Raw genomic sequence first — 27,244 nt, forward strand, 5'->3', positions numbered from 1 at the left:
ACGAAACGTGAGTAATTCATAGTCATACCAGCAGTGTTTGTCGGTATTTTCCGAGTTATTTTAAAGTCGTGCAGGAAATCTATAGAATGACGAGCTGCGTTAACATAATGGTTTAAGTGTTTGGCTGCTAAGCGAAAGGTTGTGAGTTCAAATGTTGTTCGATGCTTAATATTTTCCTTAACAAAGAACAATATCGCAGTGTCTTACTTCATGACTTTTATTCGTTTGAATGTAATTTTTTGAAATTTCTAGTGGCAACTAAAAGCGACCATATGGAAAGTATACGCTATGACTTTTACCTCTGCAAACTCTTCAACATTTCGTGCAATGGTTTACTACATCTAATGCTGCACAATAACTGCGTTGAACATCCAAACAAAATTAAGTCATTTATGGGCGGAAGGCATCAGTCAATAAGATGTGTAAAAATCAAATTTTTGGGCCAAATAGTCTTTGTGAAATCGAATGATAAAGTGTGTCAAAGCAGTCGAAACACCATCTGTCTGCACAGAGGAGCAATGCAGTGATGACAAAATCGCCCACAGCACGGAATGCGGGGAGCACGTCTCTGTAGGAGCAAAAGGGGGCATGCGCGAACCGCCAAGATAAAAGAATTGAACTATAGTCGTCCACCTTATACCACAGTCCTATCTCTTCACCGACCAACCTTTCCCCCTTCAACAACTGACTTCCTATACCATGGCATGTCCTTCCAGATTCTAGTGACAGGAAAGTACACTCCTGGAAATGGAAAAAAGAACACATTGACACCGGTGTGTCAGACCCACCATACTTGCTCCAGACACTGCGAGAGGGCTGTACAAGCAATGATCACACGCACGGCACAGCGGACACACCAGGAACCGCGGTGTTGGCCGTCGAATGGCGCTAGCTGCGCAGCACTTGTGCACCGCCGCCGTCAGTGTCAGCCAGTTTGCCGTGGCATACGGAGCTCCATCGCAGTCTTTAACACTGGTAGCATGCCGCGACAGCGTGGACGTGAACCGTATGTGCAGTTGACGGACTTTGAGCGAGGGCGTATAGTGGGCATGCGGGAGGCCGGGTGGACGTACCGCCGAATTGCTCAACACGTGGGGCGTGAGGTCTCCACAGTACATCGATGTTGTCGCCAGTGGTCGGCGGAAGGTGCACGTGCCCGTCGACCTGGGACCGGACCGCAGCGACGCACGGATGCACGCCAAGACCGTAGGATCCTACGCAGAGCCGTAGGGGACCGCACCGCCACTTCCCAGCAAATTAGGGACACTGTTGCTCCTGGGGTATCGGCGAGGACCATTCGCAACCGTCTCCATGAAGCTGGGCTACGGTCCCGCACACCGTTAGGCCGTCTTCCGCTCACGCCCCAACATCGTGCAGCCCGCGTCCAGTGGTGTCGCGACAGGCGTGAATGGAGGGACGAATGGAGACGTGTCGTCTTCAGCGATGAGAGTCGCTTCTGCCTTGGTGCCAATGATGGTCGTATGCGTGTTTGGCGCCGTGCAGGTGAGCGCCACAATCAGGACTGCATACGACCGAGGCACACAGGGCCAACACCCGGCATCATGGTGTGGGGAGCGATCTCCTACACTGGCCGTACACCACTGGTGATCGTCGAGGGGACACTGAATAGTGCACGGTACATCCAAAACGTCATCGAACTCATCGTTCTACCATTCCTAGACCGGCAAGGGAACTTGCTGTTCCAACAGGACAATGCACGTCCGCATGTATCCCGTGCCACCCAACGTGCTCTAGAAGGTGTAAGTCAACTACCCTGGCCAGCAAGATCTCCGGATCTGTCCCCCATTGAGCATGTTTGGGACTGGATGAAGCGTCGTCTCACGCGGTCTGCACGTCCAGCACGAACGCTGGTCCAACTGAGGCGCCAGGTGGAAATGGCATGGCAAGCCGTTCCACAGGACTACATCCAGCATCTCTACGATCGTCTCCATGGGAGAATAGCAGCCTGCATTGCTGCGAAAGGTGGATATACACTGTACTAGTGCCGACATTGTGCATGCTCTGTTGCCTGTGTCTATGTGCCTGTGGTTCTGTCAGTGTGATCATGTGATGTATCTGACCCCAGGAATGTGTCAATAAAGTTTCCCCTTCCTGGGACAATGAATTCACGGTGTTCTTATTTCAATTTCCAGGAGTGTATTTTCACATATCAGTTTGTCAGCAACATGTTTAAATGTGCACTTATTGTATTTTATTGTACATTTTATTATTACTGTTTTTAACCACCAGTGCAAAAAGTCATCCATCTTATTTCTCCAGTGATCCATTTCAGTTTTCGCCTTTAAGTTTTAAATTCAGTGTATATATCTCCGCTACCTGTTTCTTGTTTTTTCGTCTACTTTACTTTTCTGTTGTCCATTGGCTGAAGACCCAGTTGCCTGTACCACTGACAGCCCACCCCCTCGCCCGTATAGGTCGCGAGGGGAGGGGGAGGAGGATAAAATAACAATAAAGAAGAAAAATCAGCCCATGCAGTCAGTGGTTTTACTACTGACGAAGAGGGCGGAGATAGCCACCGATAGCTCGAGAATTTCAGTCGAACTGATATGGCTTGGAAACCGAGAAGATTTTATTCAGACGTGCCACCACAAAAGACTCCAAGCACACAGTTCTTATTTTACTCTCCACGTGTATTATCTATGCTGTAACTGTCATGTTCGTTTGTAGTGTCAGTACATATTATTTGGAAATTTATTTGCAATGTGACCACAAGTTCGTAAGAATCCATCTTTACGTCTTTTAGTTTCCTGTATCAAAGTACTCACCATTTCATCTCCGCTGGATTTATTTGTCATAATGACATAAAATAGACAATTTCCCGAAATGAAATGCAAAAGAGATCATCGGATCAATTCAGTGAGCGAATGTAGTTACACAAATTAAACACAATCTGTCTTCTTAGCAGTGTTGGCTTCACAATATAAGCTTCGAATATGAAACACTGGTTTTAGTTGCATAAGCAGACTCGTAATATGACAATGCTCTCTTTAGAAATTAAACTTTTTTTACGTGACAGTGACTGCGTAAAAATATTTTGAGTATATTGATGATGCTAATACAGATTCTGGCTGAGCGTGAATAACTAAAGATTTCTGAAATCTCTGTGGTTGCCACAAATATTTCTATAGATTAGGAAAATCGTTAGTATATGATCATTTATTGCGATAGTTTCACCCTCTGTTTCTGTTTGCTTTATAGTAGCTTTAGAACGGAAATGTTGACTGACGAATGGCTCACTAAGAATTTGCAAACAATAAATATTTATTAATGGCCATGCAGTTGCAGTGTCATAAACACCAAATTCATGCGTTTCTGTAACAATAATTAATAAAAATTTTACATATTTTGTGTTATCACGAACACATCATTTGTCATACGTGCCAATATAAGCACCACAGTTAGGGCAGTAGTGTATCTTGCTTTTGCAGCTGTCCATACAGTAAGGAATCCACATGCAACACAGGCCTCTGAAACAGAAATGCACCATAATCAGTACATTCAGATAAGTGAGCAAAGATAGTTGCAAAATAGAGAAAGTTATTATATGCATATACTGTAGTTTTTCTACAGAGAAGAACACACAGCTTTATCAGAGGTACGAATACAGGATCGAGATACTGAACCATTCATATTACATGTGCATGACTGTTATAAAAACACTGTTAGCGCAGAAGCAGCTACAATGGACAATAAATCTGTAGGTTATGACGAACGAAAGGAAATACTCAGACAGCGACACTTACATGAAATCGCATAATGTTGTACTTGTAGTGAACATGTAATCCAACACACTTGACGACTGTTATGCCTGTCAGTGTTCAAAGATAGCGGTAAATGTTATGCAATTTTAGTTTTTCTAGATCAAGTCTGCTGACATTTGCGTCAAGTTGAACCGCGACATACACTATGTGATCAAAAGTATCCGGACACCCCAAAAAAATACGTTTTTCATATTAGGTGCATTGTGCCATCACCTCCTGCCAGGCCAGGTACTCCATATCAGCGACCTCTATGTCATTAGACATCGTGAGAGCAGAATGGAGCGCTACGCGGAACTCACGGACTTCGAACGTGGTCAGGCGATTGGGTGTCACTTGTGTCATACATCCGTACGCGAGATTTCCACACTCCTAAACATCCCTAGATCCGCTGTTTCCGATGTGATAGTGAAGTGGAAACGTGAAGGGACACGTACAGCACAAGAGCGTACAGGCCGACCTCGTCTGTTGACTGACAGAGACCGCCAACAGTTGAAGAGGGCCGTAAAGTGTAAAAGGCAAACGTCTGTCCAGACCATCACATAGGAATTCCAGACTGCATCACGATCCACTGCAAGTACTGTGACAGTTAGGCAGGAGGTGAGAAAACTTTGATTTCATGGTCGAGCGGCTGCTCATAAGCCACACATCAAGCCAGTAAATGCCAAACGACGCCTCGGTTGATGTAAAAAGCGTCAACATTGGACGATTGAACAGTCGTAAAACGTTATGTGGAGTGACGAATCACGGTACACTACGTGACGATCCGATGGCAGGGTGTGCGTACGGCGCATGCCGGGTGAACGTCATCTGCCAGAGTGTGTAGTGCCAACAGTAAAATTCGGGGACGGTGGTGTTATGGTGTGGTCGTGTTTTTCGTGGAGGGAGCTTGCACCCCTTGTTGTTTTGGGTGACACTATCACAGGCCTACGTTGATGTTTTAAGCACCTTCTTGCTTCCCACTGCTGAAGAGCAAGTCGGGGATGGCGACTGCATCTTCCAATACGACCGAGCACCTGTTCATAATCCACGGCCTGTGGCGGAGTGATTACACGACAATAACATCCCTGTAGTGAACGGGACTGCACAGAGTCCGGGTATGAATCCTATACAAAACCTTTGGGATGTTATGGAACGCTGACTTCATGCCAGTTTCACCAAATGACATCGATACCACTCCTCAGTGCAGCACTCCTTGAAGAATGGGCTGGCATTCCCCAAGAAACCTTCCAGCACCAGACTGAATGTATGCCTCCGAGAGCGGAAGCTGTCGTCAAGGCTAAGGGAGGGACAATACCATATTGAACTTCAGTATTACCGATGGAGGGCGCCACGAACTTATAAGTAATTTTCAGCCAGGTGTCCGGATACTTTCGATCACATAGCGTATCTCCATACGCAAATGAAAACGGCTATTGAAGTGCGGTTTTCACAAAATGGATTTGTAGTCATGGGCTCGTATTGTTAGCCAATAAACCGAATGCAATAATACTTTGAAACCATATTTCTTGTGCAAACATACGCTTTTTTAAACGGAACAATGCCTACTGACATTAAAAAATTAAAAGTAGTGGCGTTTGTTGCAAGATTCTAGTGAAAGTCGTTTATTTTGAAAAGTTTCCACACCAACACTTGTTTGTACCGTTTAACTTGCATAGTTGCTAGGTACGATGTTGTCGTGAGTGCCTACAGTGTTTTCGTGTGTTCCTCGGTGCACTGCAATTTGACAGTCCAAGCAGTAAATAGTGAGTGGATGATAGGATTTACCAGTGCAGAAAAAGCCGACATGCTTTGGGGGGGGGGGGGGTAGGAAGAATGCAGTTGGTTTTTGTATGGTGTATGAGGGAAGATATCCCAACAGACATCAACCGTCTAGGGAATTATTTATCAGCCTCTTCAACAGTTACGTGAAAGTGGTAGCGTAACACCTGCACAACATAACAGTAACTTGCTGCTGATGCAGTTGATCTGCATGTTAGCTCCTGCACAGTCGTACGAGGAAGTGGCGCATGTCAGCCAAGTGTACTACGCATTCTCCATTCCTATCACATCTCTCTCCATCAAGACCTGCTTGGAAACGATTATGAGAATCGTGTTAACGTCTGTGCATGGGTGATAAGATAGGATACTCCAGATGTATCAAGTATCTTGTTTACTGATGAAGCCACATTTACCAATCATGGCTGGATAAACAGCCGAGACTTACACTATTGGTCTGCTGACAATCTTCATTGGCAGGTGGAACGTCAGCGTCCACGGAATGTAAGCGTGTGGTGTGGGATATTGAACCATCAGTTCGTAGGCGAGTTTTTCATAGACGGAAATCTTGATATCCACAAGTGTCGCAGCCTCCTAACAGATTATCTTCCACGGACGCTAGAACATGTTCCCTCGTAGCCTAGGAGGAAACTACAGCACGTCATCACGAACAGTTTCCAAATCCAGAATGAGATTTTCACTCTGAAGCGGAGTGTGCGCTGATATGAAACTTCCTGGCAGATTAAAACTGTGTGCCGGACCGAGACTCGAACTCAGGACCTTTGCCTTTCGCGGGCAAGTGCTCTACCAGGTTCGCAGGAGAGCTTCTGTTAAGTTTCGAATGAAGGAGACGAGGTACTGGCAGAAGTAAAGCTGTGAGGACGGGGCGTGAGTCGTGCTTGGGTAGCTCAGTTGGTAGAGCACTTGCCCGCGAAAGGCAAAGGTCCCGAGTTCGAGTCTCGGTCCGGCACACAGTTTTAATCTAGTTTCCAAATCGTTTGATTGGATACAGAGTACCTGGACCTTGCCCAGCTCCTTCCCCAGATTTGATGCATGTGGGTGAAGCTGAAAGATGCTGTCTGCATTGGGAATCCAACTACAACTGAAAATCCTGTATTCACTTTTCTCTGTGATTTACTGGATGCATTTTAAAAAGAATTTCATACGCTAGACATCTTTTTTGATTTAACTGAGGCGTTTGATTGTGTCGATCACAAAATACGGTTCCAGAGGGTAGACCATTATAGAATACGGGGAGGAGTTCACAACTGGTTCACCTCTTACTTTAAGAACAGACAGCAAATGGTCATTCCCCACATTATTGAGAATGGCTATGATGTGGGGTTGGAGTAGAGTACGGTTAAATGAGGAGTGCTCCAGGGACCAATACTGGGGCCTTTTAGTGTTACAGGTGGTTCTAAAATATTTCTGTTTGATCATGAAACTAGCTTGGTAGTAGAGGATGTTGTATGCAACGCTGGCATTGTTTCAAATAGTGCAGTTTAATACATAAGTTCTTGGTCTGTATAAAATAAACTAACTCTAAATCACAGTTGACTCAGTTTTTACAGTTTCTAACACACAATTCAGCAAAATCTGACGTTTTAGTCACACAGAATGGCCACATGATTAGTGAGCCTGAACAGTTCAAATTTCTAGGTGTTCAGATGTAGTAAACTGTCGTGGAAAGGCCATATTCAGGACCTTGTCCAAAGACTTAATGCTGCGATTTTTACCATTAGAACAGTATCTGAAGCAAGTGATAATTCGACACGAAAAGTAATCTACTTTGCTTATTTTCGTTCGCTTATGATGTATGGTATGATATTTTGGCGTAACTCTTCCCATTGTCAAAGGATAATTTTGGCTCATAAACGGGCGGTACAGCACTAAGGCCGGCCGAAGTGGCCGTGCGGTTCTAGGCGCTGCAGTCTGGAACCGCGAGACCGCTACGGTCGCAGGTTCGAATCCTGTCCTGGCATGGATGTGTGTGATGTCCTTAGGTTAGTTAGGTTTAACTAGTTCTAAGTTCTAGGGGACTAATGACCTCAGCAGTTGAGTCCCATAGTGCTCAGAGCCATTTGAATCATTTGAACAGGCAGTAAGTGGTGTAAGTTCGTCAATCTCTTGTCGATCCCTGTTCATTAGTCTGGGTATTCTGAGATTGGCCTCTTAGTATATGTATTCTTTAACGTCGTTTTTTGACAACAATATCAGCTTATTCCCATGAATTAGCAGCTTTCACTCAGTTAATACTAGGCAGAAATCCAATCAGCATTTGGACCGTACTTCGTTGACTCTTGTGCAGAAAGGCGTGCAGTATACTGCTGCATTCATTTTCAGCAATATACTACAAGTATTCAAATATCTTGGCAGTAATCCACGCCCTTTCAAATTTAAACTGAAGAGTTTCGTCATGGGCCACTCATTCTATTCTGTAGAAGGGTTCCCTGAAAAATTAAGCTGACTCTTGTGTTATATTGTTGATTGCGTTTATATAAACTTATAGCTTCTCTTTCTAGGATTCATAAACATTTCATTCTATCTGTTATTATTTTTCTGTTGTAATTTCAGATACTAACGCGGTCCATGACCATGGCGATTAGCTCCTCCCTTTGGTCCTACGGAACTAGACTTCACCTGATGACATGCAACGACATAATACTGCAGCCTGCTCGGACATCTCTTCTGAACTGGTAGCACGTGTGCAGCAGACGTTCCAGACCAGGCTGGAAGCGTGTTCATTTTGAACACAACCTTTGATGGTCAGTTGTCTCGTCACTAGTCAGAATCCACGTAACTAGTGTACGCACTTCAGTTGTTCTTTAGTGTGTGCTACCACGATATTTCGTAAACGACTCGCACTAGAGTCCTGCAACAGACACCACTGACATTCTAATATACTCCACTTTCAGTTTGTTAATGTCAATAAGCGTTGTCCCATTTAAAAAGTGTACTTTTGCACAAGAAATACACTTTCTGAGTATTTTTACAATCTGATTATTGGCTAACTATATGAATCCCTGACTACCAATACATTCTCAATCCATTCTGTGAAAACTGTACATCAATAGTACAGATTCCCGTATGGAGGACGTAGTGATAGACATCCCTGGGGATGTGAAGCAGCTGAATGGGTTGAAAATAAATAAATCGCCAGGTCCTGATGGGATTCGAATTCGGTTTTACAGAGAGTACTCTACTGCATTGGCTCCTTACTTAGCTTGCATTTATCGCGAATCTCTTGCCCAACGTGAAGTCCCGAGCGACTAGAGAAAAGCGCAGGTGACGCCTGTATATAAGAAGGATAGAAGGACTGATCCTCAAAATTACAGACCAATATCCTTAACAGCAGTTTGTTGCAGGATTCTCGAACATATTCTCAGTTCGAATATAATGAATTTCCTTGCGACAGAGAAGTTGCTGTCCATGCATCAGCACGGCTTTAGAAAGCATCGCTCCTGCGAAACGCAACTCGCCCTTTTTTCACATGATATCATGCGAACCATGGATGAAGGGTATCAGACGGGTGCCATATTCCTTGACTTCCGGAAAGCGTTTGACTCGGTGCCCCACTGCAGACTCTTAACTAAGGTACGAGCATATGGGATTGGTTCCCAATTATGTGAGTGGCTCGAAGACTTCTGAAGTAATAGGACCCAGTACGTTGTCCTCGATGGTGAGTGTTTATCGGAGGTGAGGGTATCATCTGGAGTGCCCCAGGGAAGTGTGGTAGGTCCGCTGTGGTTTTCTATCTACATAAATGATCTTTTGGATAGGGTGGATAGCAATGTGTCGCTGTTTGCTGATGATGCTGTGGTGTACGGGAAGGTATCGTCGTTGAGTGACTGTAGGAGGATACAAGATGACTTGGACAGGATTTGTGATTGGTGTAAAGAATGGCAGCTAACTCTAAATATAGATAAATGTAAATTAATGCAGATGAATAGGAAAAAGAATCCTGTAATTTTTGAATACTCCATTAGTAGTGTAGCGCTTGACACAGTCACGTCGATTAAATATTTGGGCGTAACATTGCAGAGCGATATGAAGTGGGACAAACATGTAATGACAGCTGTGGGGAAGGCGGATAGTCGTCTTCGGTTCATTGGTAGAATTTTGGGAAGATGTTGTTCATCTGTAAAGGAGACCGCTTATAAAACACTAATACGACCTATTCTTGAGTACTGCTCGAGCGTTCGGGATCCGTATCAGGTCAGATTAAGGGATGACATAGAAGCAATTCAGAGGCGGGCTGCTAGATTTGTTACTGGTAGGTTTGATCATCACGCGAGTGTTACGGAAATGCTTCAGAAACTCGGGTGGGAGTCTCTGGAGGAAAGGAGGCGCTCTTTTCATGAATCGCTACTGAGGGAATTTAGAGAATCAGCATTTGAGGCTGACTGCAGTACAATTTTACTGCCGCCAACTTACATTTCGCGGAAAGACCAAAAAGATTAGATAAGAGAGATTAGGTCTCGTACAGAGGCATATAGGCAGTCATTTTTCCCTCGTTCTGTTTGGGAGTGGAACAGGGAGAGAAGATGCTAGTTGTGGTACGAGGTACCCTCCGCCACGCACTCTATGGTGGATTGCGGAGTATGTATGTAGATGTAGATGTAGATGTTTCCACAATAACCGCGGTGCATATATGACGTATCAACCCGCCAGGATAGCCGAGAGCGCTAACGCGCTGCTTCGTGGACTCGGGTAGGCGCGCCGGCCCCGGATAGAAACCGACCGTCGGATTAACGACGACGGCCGGTGTGCCGGCCAGCCTGAACTGCTTTTTAGGCGGTTTCCCACATCCTACTAGGTGAATACCGCCTCAGTTACACGACTCGCAGACATCTGAAACTAATTCACACTGTTTCACGATTTACACTAGACGCAGACAGCTGGCGTAAACTAATTCCGTCCCCAGGGGTATGGGGTGGCGGCAGGAACGGCATCCGGCCACCCCTTAACTTAACCATGCCAAATCCGTACTTAACCCTGCCGACCCTGCGCACAATGCGGGATAATGCAGTAGCAAAAGAAAGAAAAGAAGATATATGTTATATCAGACAACATTCAAGATCCGTGAAGGAAAACCTACAGAGGATGGACGCTTCGTGCAGGGATTAGCAATTAACCCTCAGCATAAACAAATGCAACGTACTGCATATACATAAAGAACTTTTATTGTATGATTGCAATATGTCATACAGTCACCACTGAAGCGTCCCCGAAATGATGAACCGACTCCAGTGTCAGAGGCTGCAGGAGAAGTTCCGAGTGTGTGCTTTCCTCGAAGAGTCGACAAATATTTTGCTACCTCCTAGGTACACCTCGCGAAAAGACCTCGAAGATAAAATTCGAAATTCGAGCCCTCACGGACGCTTGCCGGCAATCGTTCTTCCCGGGAACCATTAGCGACTGGAACAGGAAAGGGGAGAAGTGAGAGTGGTACACAAAACATTCTCCACCACACACCACTAGATGGCTTGCAGGGTATACAGTGTAACAGGATGAATGGTCAATCTTCAGGGATTTGTGTCACCGAGCGAGGTGGCGCAGTGGTTAACTATCTGGCTTCTCATTCAGGAGGACAATGGTTCAAACACGCAAGCGTCCGGCCATCCCGATTTAGGTTCTATGTGATTTCCCTATATCGGTTCAGACAAATTCCTGGATCCTTCCTTTGAAAGGGCACGGCCGATTCCCTTCCCTAATCCGATGCGACCGAAGACCTCGTTGTTTGCATATCTGTGACTTGAAGTTTTCACGAGCCTTAATAATTTTGCTTTGTTCATGAACATTTACGGTATTTGCGGGTGTTTCTTTCCAGCGAAGCTTAATTTGACGTGCAAGGTAATGGAGATAAATTTCTTTGTCGAAAAGGTTTGCGGCCTCTTCCGCCGGAGGTTCGTGTCCTCCCTCGGGCATGTGTGTGTGTGTGTGTGTGTGTGTGTGTGTGTTGTTATTAACATAAGTTAGTTTAAGTAGTGTGTAAGTCTAGGAACCGATGACCTCAGCAGTTTGGTCCCTTAGGAATTCACACACATTTTTGAAAGTGTTCCATAGCATTCTTATTCACATTAATTCAGTCACAGAGAGAGGGATGAACCTCTGAGCCTCTGGCTTAATCTGATGGGCATAATTCTTTTTGTCTCTATTCTTGAGGGTGAATCGTGTATGTTTATGTGAACTTTTCCCATGCGTGAGGAGGATTTCGTTTTCATTTATCACCGTTGTGCACAACAACTCTCAATATAATAGCAAGTGAGATAATGAATTACATAAGAGGCAACGACAGATCTTAGTTTATAATTATTTTGTGAATTTTAATATGATGTTTATTATAATAAACTATGTTAAACTGCGATCACTGTTTCTCAGACCGACCCGCACAAAAGGCAGGCCTTATATATGTAGTCTTTCTTTGATTATCTTATTCTTTTTGTTGAGGCTTAAGCTCCTGCTTTCCCTAAATTATTTTATTTAACGATCGTACTTAAATAGTTTACATGTGCTCATTCCATATGCTCACTTGGATCTTTTTATTAATATTAACACGTTACTTATAGTTACCAATTCAGTGATTAATTCAGTTCTTCTATTAAATTTTCACCATTTTAATGAATTTGGTTGTTGTTGGTGTGGTGGTCTTCAGTCGTGAGATTGGTTTGATGCAGCTTTCAATGCTACTCTATCCTGTGCTAGCTTCTTCATCTCCCAGTACCTACTGCAACCTACATCCTTCTGAATCTGCTTGGTGTATTCATCTCTTGGTCTCCCTCTACGATTTTTACCCTCCACGCTGCCCTCCAATACTAAATTGGTGATCCCTTGATGCCTCAGAACATTTCCTACCAACCGATCCCTTCTTCTAGTCAAGTTCTGCCACAAACTTCTCTTCTCCCCAATCCTATTCAATACCTCCTCGTTAGTTATGTGATCTACCCATCTAATCTTCAGCATTCTTCTGTAGCACCACATTTCGAAAGCTTCTATTCTCTTCTTGTCTAAACTTTTTATCGTCCATGTTTCACTTCCATACATGGCTACACTCCCTACAAATACTTTCAGAAACGACTTCCTGACACTCAAATCTATACTCGATGTTAACAAATTTCTCTTATTCAGAAACGCTTTCCTTGCCATCGCCAGTCTACATTTTATATCCTCTCTACCTCGACAATTATCAGTTATTTTGCTCCCCAAATAGCAAAACTCCTTTACTACTTTAAGTGTCTCATTTCCTAATCTAATTCCCTCAGCATCACCCGATTTAATTCGACTACATTCCATTATCCTCGTTTTGCTTTTGTTGATGTCCATCTTATATCCTCCCTTCAAGACACTATCCATTCCGTTCAACTGCTCTTCCAAGTCCTTTGCTGTCTCTGACAGAATTACAATGTCATCGGCGAACCTCAAAGTTTTTATTTCTTCTCCATGGATTTTAATACCTACTCCGAATTTTTCTTTTGTTTCCTTCAGTGCTTGCTCAATAAACAGATAGAATAACATCGGGGAGGGGCTACAACCCTGGCTCACGCCCTTCCCAACCACTGCTTCCCTTTCATGTCCCTCGACTCTTATAACTGCCATCTGGTTTCTGTACAAATTGTAAATAGCCTTTCGCTCCCTGTATTTTACCGCTGCCACCTTCAGAATTTGAAAGAGAGTATTCCAGTCAACATTGTCAAAAGCTTATGAATTTGGTGGTGACCCAGAAAAATTTTGTAACAGACGAAACTTAAAGTAGAGTGCATAGTTTCACATTGGTTAACTTTCCCCAGTTTCTGTTTGCAAACCTCTCTCCAGATAACCATTCATCCAGCAATAACCGTTTACAACAGAAAGTATCTTAGAAAAATTTTGACACGTGAAGTAGTGATATGGATAAAATGTACGGGGAAAGTGAGAAATAAAAGCCAACGCTTCTTCACTTGCACCTATGCTCAAACGCACAACTGGATGTTCACAGTATGTGAAAGGGTCACCTGCATTGATGAGTCGTGGTACACGTTGGTACACGTACGTAGGGTTAGAGTACTTAAAAAAAGCCATGATGCGATGCGCCTGGCTTGCCAACAGGGTTCTGTTCAAGCACTGACGAATGTATTTGCTTGCGAAGGACGTTTACTTTGATGAAGTGGCGCTACCGATATTTCTGTCTGTATACTTTACAACGCATATACTACACGTCTGGATTGGACGAGTACCGGAAGAAAGATCGAAGATCAGACGAAACTTACAGTAGAGTGCATAGTTTCACATTGAGTCCGCGGCTATTGGTCTAATGGCTAGCACTGCTGCCTCTGGATCACGGCGTCCCCGGTTCGATTCCTGGCCGGGGGTGGGTGTTTGTGTTGTCCTCATCATTTCATCATCATCATAATCATCATCATAATCATCAACTTTCGTGACAGTAGCTAGATTGGACTGTCTATGAAAATGTACTGCGAAAAAGTTGAGATTTTGTACAGGCGCTGATGACTGCACAGTTGAGCTCCCCACAAACCAAACATCATTACAAAAATGCAAACGAACTTCTCCTTCTCCAAGAGAACGCTAGGCCTCACACAAGTTCGTGCGCCCCAGAAGAGTTCACAACACTCCAGTGAAGTGTTCTTCCTCATCCCTCTTACAGCGCACATCTCGCACCTACAGACTTCCGTCTGTTTGGCCTAATGACAGATGCACTCTGCAGGAGGTAGTACGTGGCTGATGAGGGAGTTACTGATGAGGCAAGATGTTCGCTCCGACGTCGACCAGTACAGTGCTACCATACTGGCATATAGGTCCTCCCAGTTAGACGTGGTGAGACAATCGCCGTGAGCGGAGATTGTATTTAAAAATTGGGTTTTTTAGTCCGAAGAGTAAGGAGTACTATGGTATATTGGATAGCGAATAAAACCAACCTGCTTTCAAACCCAAAATGTGTTGCATTACTTATTAAATGCCCCACGTAGGTATATGTTGGAGCAGCGGACGTATTGAGCTCATCTGGGATGACGTCTAACCCTCCAATAAGGTCCAGAATGGACAGATCGAGCAGGCCTGAATCATGGTCTTCAACATCGTCTGACCTCAATCCGTCAGATTTTCCTGTCTGGGATGAAGTATAAACACTTCCGTTGATAAACTTAAAAAGCTGGAGCTCAGAAATGCACAGTATTGTCTAAATATTCGAGATATTCAGGAGTGGTGGAAAGAATCCTGTACTCACTGAAGCGTCTACATCTATATTTATACTCCGCGAGCCACCCAACGGTGTGTGCCGGAGAGCACTTTACGTGCCACTGTCATTACTTCCCTTTCTTGTTCCAGTCACGTATGGTTCGCGGGAAGAACGACTGCCGGAAAGCCTCCGTGCGCACTCGAATCTAATTTTACATTCGTGAGCATCGAGTGCACTACTGCATTTAAAAGTGAGAACGACTCTTGGAACACTTTCTTATGATATGTACGAATGTACAATGAATGTACCTTGAATGTACATGTAACGTGCTGTTGTAGTAGGTCATGGACGATTTTTGCCGAGATAGTTGGAGATTTAATCGAAACGTTTATATTTCAAATCTATTTGTACTAACTAGGATAACGTTTCGTAGCGAAGTCAGCGACTGCTGGTAACCACGCATTCACATTTACCTCGCAAACAGATCGTTGCTGATCTGTGTTTACCGAAGCATTCTTGCTCCTATATCGTATATTTTAGCCTTATCAGTTTTCACTATTATTAATTATACACACTGTATACTCACGCCTATGGTATTTCATATTGGGAGAACATGCGTCACTGCAAATGTCTAGCAGGGATAAAATACCTATTACATCTACAGGCATGATATCAAGCACATCTTTTAGTAGAGCATATCGACCTACCCTCCATTCGACGGTAAGTGCAGGAGAGATGCACGAATACCCGTAACGTGAGAACATTACATGTCTAGAAATATCAACTCCAGATTCGCTTGAGCATGGAGCGGAGGCTCTACGCCAAAGCACTGCAGACTCAGTGCAAGCCATTCTGTACGGTAAGATCCCCAGTCTGCAAAGCTGTTGCGTATCCAGTGTTGCCAGGCTAGAACATTACATCATGTACGTGTTACTCTCAAGTCGACGGCTGGTACAGGATCTGAAGACATCCGAGGCACATGAGAAGCCGACGTACTCTCTTGATCGTGGCGGACAGTACCAGTATCCCATCAACACAGCACTTCCATATGAGTGAGTTGCCTATGAGCATACATCGCTCTAAGAGTATTTGACAGTCCGTTAAAGTAAGTGGTCGCTGGTAGAACCGTCGGGTACCCAGGCCCTTTCACGTATACTTTCTAGTCTTGGAGACTACAGGGCATTTCCTCCATATGTGAAAGAAACTGGCTGCTGTACGATCATTGGCCGTTGTCATTTTCAACTATCTGGAATGGCAGGATGACTCGTGACGACTAATGCAGGTGATACGCTCTCCCATCGTCTTGGATGTCAGTAGCAGTCGGCCAACACGCCAACTGCGTTCGCACAGTATGTCTAAGGCGCTCAGCCTGACCGAGTTGCCTCCAAACACGTCTCCGGCGATTGTCTGGTTGAAGGCATATGCGACGTACGTCGGTGAAGAGAACCTGGTACCAATCTTGAGCGGTCCATTCGGCATGTTGTTGGGCCCACCTGTACCACGCTGCATGGTGTCGTGGTTGCAAAGATGGACATCGCCATGGACGTCGGGCGTGAAGTCATGCACCCAATTGTACACAGTTTGAGTCGTAACACGAGTTCCTCCGAGCCATAATCCGTAGGCAGCGGTCATCCACTGTAGTAGTAGCCCTTGGGCGGCCTGAGCGAGGCATATCATCAACAGTTCCTGTCTCTCTGTATCTCCTCCATGTCCGAACAACATCGCTTTGGTTCACTCCGAGACGCCTGGACACTTCCTTTATTGAGAGCCCTTCTTGGCACAAAATAACAAAGCGGGCGCAATCGAATCGCGGTATTGACCGTCTAGGTATGGTTGAACTACAGGCAACACGAGCCGTGTTCCTTCTTTCTTGTGGAATGACTGGAATTGATCGGCTGTCGGACCCCCTCCGTCCAATAGGCGCTGCTCATGCATGGTTGTTTACATCTTTGGTCGGGTTTAGTGACATCGCTGAACAGTCAAAGAGAATGGGTCTGTGATACAATATCCACAATTAACTTCTATCGTCAGGAGTTCTGGGAACCGGGGTGATGCAAAACTTGTTTTAATGTGTGTGTAACACTGCGGGTTGCATAAAACGTCATGCCATAGGGTAGCGGCAGATGAATGACCTTGCGCAGCACTCCCCCAGTAGTAAATGCAGGGTGAATCCCTTTAATTTCGTGAATGGTTCAAAATACCGAAATCAGGTTCCTGGCATACGTGTATGATAGGGTTCTTTGTTTTGATGTATGTATTACTCTTAATGTTGTATCAACTGAGACATTGAAGTAAATATGTTTTTTTAATGGAACGTTTTGGAAAAGACGAGTACGGTGACATAACAGTCGGTAAGGTTGATGTTGAAACTTTTTGCAAAAGTATCTGAGAAATGTGCAAAAGCGGAAAAGTAAAATGCATGGAATCAGCTGTTACGATGTATATTCATGTCAGACTCCGTCTTATATACAGCATGAATACAGGCCTGCACTACTACGACAGAACGTATTTTCTCTTGGTTCTACTTTATACGACCCAGATATTAATTACTAACTCTAAGAAGACTCTCGGAGCTGCGTTTGACGGGAGCCGTCGTTTCCATAGAAGTCGAATGGCATTACATGAATTGGGACTGATATACCCCTATTTCTGTTCACACCCGCGTTAGTTCCCAGTATTGTGCAGTAGCACAATGACACTGTTGTAGCCATACTGTTCTGTGTTAAAGCCACCCTGTGATTACAATCATGTACAGAGGGCATCCACTCCCCAATAACCGAAACTGATAAATTCGTTTACGAGTAGTCTGATGCACTGACAGAGCACAGCGTCGTCTGTTGGCCAAAGTGCTCCACGAAAGCTGTGGGTACCGACGAAGGCCATTCGACTTCCATCGAAACAACTACTCCCGTCAGCCACAGCGTCAGAACTTTGCTTTGAGTGAACACTTAGTACATCGTCAACTGCACGAATCTAAATAATACTGAATGCTAATTTCTACCGTATCAGAAGGGGATGGCAAAACTATTTCAAGTGTCTTTGTGTGTACTCTGTCATGGTCAAACGAAAAGCCTTTTTGCCTACAAATAAATATTTGAAAACCCTGATGCAGAGCGATGCCTGGCTTGAGAGTCAGAGTTCATACGGCAATAGCTGATTCCGGCTCGCTTTCCTTTTTGTTTCAGCACATTTCTGGAATATTTTTGAATGTCAGTATCAACAAGCGTTATATCACTGTATTCGTGTTTTCAAGAGCTTTCGATTTCTGCTACAAAGAAGTACATCATAGATATCTTCATCAATATGCAGGTTAGATGATCTTCACAGCAAAATACAACAATTAGACACAGACATAAATAAGAATATAAAGTTTACAATACAAGAATAAAAAGAAAACATATTCGACATCAAGGATGTAACTATAAGAAAATAATCACAGCCATTTGGCATCTCTAGAAAACCCATAACGAAAGACACAAAAATAAATGAACCGCAGACCATGTTCAGAATCACAGAGAAGCTGCAATCAGATACATACTAAACATAGTAAGATCCCGCTAAAACACTTTAAGATAGCATTAAAAATGAGTACAAAGAAACAATGGTAGGTAAACAGAAAAATAAAGACACTACAGATGAACCATTTCAACAGAAAAATTTACATAGCTATGTATGACGTCCTGGTCTCCTGACCTTCATTGCTTACATGTTCCGCCCTCACAATCATATTCCGCACATCAAGACGCTTCTTTCGAACCCAAACTCGATAATATACAGTCAATGTTACATGAATTCATGTAAACGATATGCAAATAACAAGTGAGCGTACCTTGGTTGAAATACTCTAGGCTGGCGTACACACATACATTCCCAGACACGACGGTCACAGGAGCTTTTAGTTCGAGAGAGGCAGACCGCACGCTGGGAGACCGGTCCCTTCAGAGGACGAGTCAACCTCGACCGCCCGTGGAGCGGACAGCGTTTGCTCGAGTGAAAGGAAGAACGACCCCGTGTTCGGCTTAAAAGGAAATTCCGCTACATTGTGTGGGAGCGCCCAGCCTACTCATTCTTTACAAATATAGCACGCAGTTTCAGAGATTTTCACAGGGAGACAGCAAACGCCAAACGCCGATGCTACAGATTTCCGGATTGGTCGCCTTAAACGAAACGTCATTCTCCCGTTTTGAAGAGCAATGCCTATTGGCAGACGATATTCCTGACGCCTTGAGCTGAAGGAGTAATGGGAGAGACCGAAAGATATACCCCTTCACGTCTGGCGTGAAGAGGGGCCGTTCTGTTGTCGCTCTATGAGCGAGAACACGTAACGAGAGCGTGCGCGCTCGTACATGTACTCAAAGAGCGAGGAACAAGTCTCTCCTCAGTACTTCACTGGGAGAGTACCTCTGTCGAGAGCAAATTGGAGTGCAACTCTATAGTGAGTCCTTGCGATTAAGCGTTGTTCAATGTGTTGGCCGCCACACTTATTGTACAGTGTGAATGGACAGAGTTATAGTTAAACGCCTGCGAGCAAATTTTTAAGTGGCATTGTGGTGGACTGGTTATCTGACCGGTGTACCATGCCAGTAGTTAGACTAGGGGCGAATAGGAGTCCTTGACTTCATCAAGGCGTAGGGAGAGATTGATTGGCGAAGGTCAATCCAGATAGAACGAGAGTTATTGTATTTGTCAGCAGCGAGCGGCGCAGACAGCAGTCATCGCAGCTTACAGTATTCTGCGCTACAGCTCTTGCAAGCCCTATATTTCCTCCACAACAGTACACTTCACTGCATTTCACACACGACAGCCTTGACCGTACCTAGCAACATCATAACGGATAATTATTCAAGTTAAGTAGACACAGCTCTCATCCATTCTGCCGAGTCAATAACAATCAAACTTTATATAGAAATTTCATTAGCGAATCCTATCCTTAAGAGGTAACTTCACATTCCGAAAAGAAACCGGGAATAGCTTGTTCATAACTAAATGTGCCATTGTGATTTCTCAGAATTTTAGCAAAATAAATAACAATTTTCGTTAGTTCCATGTTTTTCTTACACTAACTAGCACTACTCCAGTACCCAAGTATCTGACTAGTTACGTAAGAAATTTTGTGAATTTTTGTGTCATTTCCTTTCAGCAGACGACTCCAGAAGATAGTTATTGCTGAAATTTTTTCAGACATTTCTCTTTAGAACGTTAAGAGCGTCTGTCTGATTTCTGTAGTAGTGTGGGGGTGGAAATTGCATCTTGCAGGAGACACAGGGTAAAGGGTACATCTCAGATTAATCCGTTGTGCAGAATGACAGAATAGCACCCACATGCTCACAGCTGTCGCAGACTCAGGGGAGCAATCAACCCTGTAAACTGGAACAATCTACAGGAAATTTTGAAAATGATTAAATTAGACTATACGGTCAGTATAGGTAATAAATTTGAAACGCTGGGCCCAAATGTTGACTACAAAACAAATACTTCAGTACAGAAACACACCCCAAAACTAAAAGCAAAACCAGTCACGTACCAACAGTCTGGTATCTTCCAACTCAGTTGCACAGTTTGCGAAATTATCCACATGAGTTTGACAGCCTGTACGTTTGACACAAGGCGTAAAGAGCACATCTGATTATGGAAATACCACACAAACCATTCAACATTTGTAAACTGCCACAAACAAGAATGTCATAGGCTAAACGAAATAGAAAAATGTATACAGATTATAAAAATCAGTAAAAACAGACAGTTCCTCCCTTTTCAAGAAAACTGGCAGATATACAAAGCTCCAACACGCAATAAACAGCTTGTTAATAACCAAGTACATGTTGGAATACAGACACTATACAAAATCATTAAACAGTTAAACATTTTTAAAAAATACTCAATTACACCCTCCCTCTCTCTCTTCTTGTATATATATATATATATATATATATATATATATATATATATATATATATATATATATATCCTCCACCTTTTCTCCACATTATTACCGACTCACTCACTCACCCCTTACTCTGTTGCATGGTACTGCTCACTATATTTCTTCTTTATTTTGTTTTCTATTTGTTTTGTTTTTTCATCTTCTGGTTCCTTGGAGAATTTTTCTGTCTACCCCGTCTGACCTGTTTAGCCAGGATAATGGTTCTATTTTATGACGTATTTCATATGAAGGAACGTGTGATGCTGTTAACGAACGTGAGATTAGGCAACAACTAGTAGTACCAAATTAAGAAATACCTCAGAAATGTTCAATCAAACACCACTTTCTGTTGCAAGCGAAACTTGAACATAAATTACATAAAGTAAAATCGCGCCTCAGTATATTTTGTAAATAACTGTTTCTATATCTGTAAAGCAGACCAAATTGTAAATATGTTTCATTACATACGACTGACAATATTTTGTATAAACATAAAAAATCGCGTATGGTGACTTAAATATGTGATTTTGACAGAAGAATTTTAAATACCTTTAATACATTGTTCCATACAAAAAACTTGCTTCAGTATCTCTTTTGTTAAAACAGTTAAGAGTATTAGCCACACAACAAACTTACGTGCCCCACCGCATGCTATCATTTGTCGAGGACATCGCTTCAGTACACTGAACCGTTCAGGAAATAAAAAGGGTGCAACTTTTAGCTGATTCACAAATTATATCATCCTGATGCAGACAACTTGCAGTAGTGGCCAAAAGATTGTATTTATAAGCAATACCATGATAAAGTCATATAACAGTGAAAGTTCTGCTGGAGATTGACCTCTCTTGGGCGTGACGTATTCCTTCCAGCAGAACACAAATCTTGTATTTAAGAAGGAAAATCGCCAAACAGCCGTGCGATTTTAGAAGTTATTTTGTTTCATTTTCACAACCAGTTTCGGTAATTCAGTATGCTATCTTCAGTACCCATATGCAACTCCTCTATATACATTCATACGTGTCGATATTGGCATACTGGAACCAGCATCATCTGAATGTCGTGAGTTCGTATTTCAAGTGCATCCTTCGAAGACTTGACAACAACTCTTGAAGATGGCATATTGAACAGCTGAAACTGCTTATGAAAATAAAATAAAATAACTTTTCAAATCACATAGTTGTTTGGCGATTTTCCTTGTTACATGTTTGAGCGCTGTCTCGCGTCCACAGTCGATCAGCAAGGTAAATCTTGTAGTCGACACTTCCTTCGTCTTCGTCTAAGGCAGGCCGTTCCAACACCGTCTCAAGGAGCACAGGCGCTCGTGCTGGTTCCTCAGCACTCCTTTGGTCACGGGCAAGTAGTGTAGGCCACGTGGGTGAACTCATATGGGGACTTCCCGCAGTACGAACCTGGTTCACTGTCAGGCCACTTGGAGCGCTGCAAGTTTATCAATAGCTGTCTGTTTATTGCTCGTATTCTATATTATTTTTCTTCCCTCTTTTTGTCGCATAAAATGGATAACCATGTTAGCACTTTTAATAGAACTGGTATTCACCTTTATTACACCTTGTCACGGAATGAATGTAACTCGTCTTTGAATGGTGTTGCTTCTCGCCACAGAGTACCATGCATTTAACGGTGGTTTGTAGAATATGGATGTAGATGTAGATGAGTATACTTTGTAGTCTTAGTGACTAGAGCATTCTTTCTAGTAAGAGCAAAAAAAATGTAACGGTAGTTACGCAAATGTGTTCACCTGTTGTTAACAGGTACTATAAAGAGTACATTTTAATGGCAACAAGTCCTCTCCAATGAAAATTTTGAAGGGCACCGTTAAATGCGAGGAAGTATGAAACACAAGCGCGAACAAAACTAAAGTAGTATATGGGCAAAATACATACAATGCTTTTTAATAGAGCAGTTCACACACGGACTTGTAAACAGTAACAAGTAAGTGAGAGTCTACAGAACACCATGCGACGAAATTAGGTTTTGCTTTGTATGAAACAAAAACAAATATGGAAACATTCACCCCACCTCACATTACGAAAGTAAGCAAAAATTGAGCAGAATAAAAACAACATGTTTACAATGCAACTTACAGAGTGCAGTACACACAAGGAGCCTGTAATTGGGAGGAAAATATAATGAAACAAGCTCCTGAAATACGTCTTGTTAGATGATTTTTAAGTTTTGACATTTGCTAAAGTGCAATTATTTCCGCATAATAGTGGCCACACGGTCAAAACTGAAATATTCGTTTTTACAAATAAATAATTTTAGAGTGAAAAGGCAGCCATGGTATCAATTGCAAAATTTTACACAACTTTGACCCCCAGCTACTAGAGGTTAATCTTAGTTTCCGATTGAGAGTTCTTGAATACCGGGTGATCAAAAAGTCAGTATAAATTTGAAAACTGAATAAATCACGGAATAAAGTAGACAGAGAGGTACAAATTGACACACATGCTTGGAATGACAAGGGGTTTGATTAGAACCAAAATAATACAAACGTTCAAAAAATAACCGACAGAAGGCGCTTCATCTGATCAGAATAGCAATAATTAGCATAACAAAGTAAGACAAAGCAAAAAGAATGTTTTTTACAGGAAATGCTCAATATGTCCACCATCATTCCTCAACAATATCTGTAGTCGAGGAATAATGTTGTGAACAGCACTGTAAAGCATGTCCGGAGTTATGGTGAGGCATTGGCGTCGGATGTTGTCTTTCAGCATCCCTAGAGATGTCGGTCGATCACAATACACTTATGACTTCAGGCAACCCCAAAGCCAATAATCGCACGGACTGAGGTCTGGGGACCTGGGAGACCAAGCATGACGAAAGTGGCGGCTGAGCACACGATCATCACCAAACGAAGCGTGCAAGAGATCTTTCAAGCGCCTCGCAATACTTTCCTTTTTTTGGTTCTACTAAAAACCCATGTCATTCCAGGCACGTGTGTCAATTTTTACCTCTCTATCTACACTATTCCGTGGTTTATTGAGTTTTCAAATTTATACTGACTTTTTGATCCCGTATATTAATTTGCAAGGTAACAGTTACACAGTTAACCACCAGACTACCTGGCCCACCTACAAAGTATACATGAAAAGTACACAAATCAAAAAAAGTTTTTCATCACCCCGATTCCCAGAATTCCTGAAGATAGACGTTGACTGTGGATATTTTATCACAGACACACTCCCTTTGACTATTCAGAGATGTCACTAAACTCGCGCAAAGATGTAAACAACCATGCACGAGCAGCACCTATTAGACGGAGGGGGTCCGACAGCCGATCAATTCCAGTAATTCCACAAGGAAGGAGGTACAGGGTTCGTGTTGTCTGTAGTTCAACCATGCCTAGACGTTCAATACCGCGGTTCGATCGCGTCCGCATTGTTACTTTGTGCCAGGAAGGGCCCTCAATAAAGAAAGTGTCCAGGCGTCTCGAAGTGAACCAAAGCTATGTTGTTCGGTCATGGAAGAGATACAGAGACAGGACCTGTCGATGACATGCCTCGCTCAGGCCGCCCAAGGGCTACTACTGCAGTGCATGACTGCTACCTACGGATTAAGACTCGGAGGAACCCTGACTGCAATGCCACATGTTGAATAATGCTTTTTGTGCAGCCACAGGACGTCGTGTTACAACTCAAACTGCGCGCAATAGGCTGCATGATACGCGAGATCCATGTTTGCAACCACGACACCATGCAGCGCGTACAGATGGGCCCAACAACATGCCGAATGGACCGCTCAGGATTGGCATCACGTTATCTTCACCGACGAGTGTCGCATATGCCTTCAACCAGACTATCGTCGGAGACGTGTTTGGAGACAACCTGGTCAGGCTGAATGCCTTAGACACACATTCGAGCGAGTGCAGCAAGGTGAAAGTTCCCTGCTGTTTTGGAGTGTCATCATGTGAGGCCGACGTACGCCGCTGGTGGTCATGGAAGGCGCCGTAATGGATGTTCGATACGTGAATGCCATCCTCCAACCGATAGTGCAACCACATCGGCAGCGTATTGGCGAGGCATTCGTCTTCATGGACGACAATTCGCGCCCCCATCGTGCACATCTTCTACTGACTTGCTTCGGGATAACAACATCGCTCGACTAGAGTGGCCAGCATGTTCTCCAGACATAAACCCTATCGAACATGCCTCGAATAGATTGAAAAGGGGTGTTTTTGGACGACGTGACCCACCAACCACTCTGACGGATCGCCGCCGTATCGCCGTTGAGGAGTGGGACAATCTGGACCAACAGAGCCTTGATGAACGTGAGGATAGTACGCCACGACGAATACAGCATGCATCAAAGCGAGAGGATGTGTTACTGGGTATTCGGGGAACCGGTGTGTGCAGCAATCTGGACCACCACCTGTGAAGGTCTCGCTGTATGGTGGTACAACATGCAATGCGTGGTTTTCATGAGCAATAAAAAGGGTGGAAATGATGATTACATTGATCTCTAAGCCAATTTTCTGTTCCGGAACACTAAGAACCGAGGTGATGCAAAACTTTTTATGTGTGTATTGACGTAGTTTTCGTAGTGGAAGAGTTTTTCCGAACTGCTTTGTAATTCACCATCCTGTACTATATTCTCAAATTCATAACGTAAGCAGTTTCATAGAGAATCCTCCGTTGACCATCCTAATTTGGTATATACAACGATTACCACTATAGTTAAAAAACTACTTGAAAAATTGAATCAGTGGTTTGCTTTACTGTAGCCTAGACAACGGCGAAGTGAAATCATAAACAGTGCACACTACCGCCTTGTGGTTGATTCATGAAGCTCTGTAAGCATCATAAGAATGGAGAATACTGTCAAATGGTCAATACTTGAGCTCACACGTTCAGTATGTATTGATCTACATCCATACTCCGCAAGCCACCTGACGGTGTGTGGCGGAGGGTACCTTGAGTACCTCTATCGGTTCTCCCTTCTATTCCAGTCTCGTATTGTTCGTGGAAAGAAGGATTGTCGGTATGCTTCTGTGTGGGCTCTAATCTCTCTGAATTTATCCTCATGGTCTCTTCGCGAGATATACGTAGGAGGGAGCAATATACTGCTTGACTCTTCGGTGAAGGTATGTTCTCGAAACTTTAACAAAAGCCCGTACCGAGCTACTGAGCGTCTCTCTTGCAGAGTCTTCCACTGGAGTTTATCATCTCCGTAACGCTTTCGCGATTACTAAATGATCCTGTAACGAAGCGCGCTGCTCTCCGTTGGATCTTCTCTATCTCTTCTATCAACCCTATCTGGTACGGATCCCACACTACTGAGCAGTATTCAAGCAGTGGTCAAACAAGCGTACAGTAACCTACTTCCGCGTTTTCGGATTGCATTTCCTTAGGATTCTTCCAATGAATCTCAGTCTGGGATCTGCTTTACCAACGATCTACTTTATATGATCATTCCATTTTAAATCACTCCTAATGCGTACTCCCAGATAGTTTATGTAATTAACTGCTTCCATTTGCTGACCTGCTATTTTGTAGGTAAATTTTAAGGGATCTATCTTTTTATGTATTCGCAGAACATTACACTTGTCTACATTGAGATTCAATTGCCATTCCCTGCACCATGCGTCAATTCGCTGCAAATCCTCCTGCATTTCAGTACAATTTTCAATTGTTACAACCTCTCGAAACACCACAGCATCATCTGCGAAAAGCCTCAGTGAACTTCCGATGTCATCCACAAGGTTATTTATGTATATTGTGAATAGCAACGGTCCTATGACACTCCCCTGCGGCACACCTGAAATCACTCTTACTTCGGAAGACTTCTCTCCATTGAGAATGACATGCTGCGTTCTGTTATCTAGGAACTCTTCAGTCCAATCACACAATTGGTCTGATAGTCCATATGCTCTTACTTTGTTCATTAAACGACTGTGGGGAACTGTATCGAACGCCTTGCGGAAGTCAAGAAACACGGCATCTACCTGTGAACCCGTGTCTATGGCCCTCTGAGTCTCGTGGACGAATAGCGCGAGCTGGGTTTCACACGACCGTCTTTTTCGGAATCCATGCTGATTCCTACAGAGTAGATTTCTAGTCTCCAGAAAAGTCATTATACTAGAAGATAATACGTGTTCCAAAATTCTACAACTGATCGAAGTTAGAGATATAGGTCTATAGTTCTACAATACTGAGAACACATTGAAGACCATCAATACTTCAAGTACCGACAATAGGTCAATACGCGCTCACAGACGGTTAATATATTGATGGTCTGACAGTATTACTGAACGTGTGAAGGCCGGTTCATATGTTACTTCCGAAGTTAAAACGTCGTTTGCGTTTAGAAAACCGCACTATCAGAAAAAAGCAAAGCGATAACTACGAAATGCTATAGTAAGGAAAGCATGATAAACCCGCGAGCGGCAACAGGTGTAAGAGCGCCTTACCCCACCAGACACAGGATGCAGGCGCTGCAGTGTGTCCTGCTGTTGCTGACTGCGTCCACCCGGGTCTTCACGGCCGCGTGGCAGAAGGGGCACACCAGGGAGCACGACTCAGGCCCGATCACCACCTCAGTCGCCACCACTGCACAAGACACCAAACACACGACCTCACCAACTACAAGCGA

General features: G+C 43.6%; 1 protein-coding gene across 1 annotated transcript in view; it reads right to left on the reverse strand.

Annotated features, from left to right (window-relative positions):
• Positions 1-3,264: 3,264 nt before the first annotated feature.
• The window catches only part of LOC126236382 (lipopolysaccharide-induced tumor necrosis factor-alpha factor homolog), a 54,724-nt gene continuing 30,744 nt past the window's right edge, over positions 3,265-27,244 (reverse strand). Inside the window, exons 3-4 of the mRNA XM_049945653.1 lie at positions 27,063-27,201; positions 3,265-3,488 (exon numbers count right to left, since the gene is read on the reverse strand). Coding sequence (XP_049801610.1) covers positions 3,386-3,488; positions 27,063-27,201 — 242 coding nt within the window. The 3' untranslated portion in view covers positions 3,265-3,385. The remainder of the gene's footprint in view (positions 3,489-27,062; positions 27,202-27,244) is intronic.

The sequence above is a fragment of the Schistocerca nitens genome, chromosome 1 (assembly GCF_023898315.1).
Source record: "Schistocerca nitens isolate TAMUIC-IGC-003100 chromosome 1, iqSchNite1.1, whole genome shotgun sequence".
Taxonomy (NCBI): domain Eukaryota; kingdom Metazoa; phylum Arthropoda; class Insecta; order Orthoptera; family Acrididae; genus Schistocerca; species Schistocerca nitens.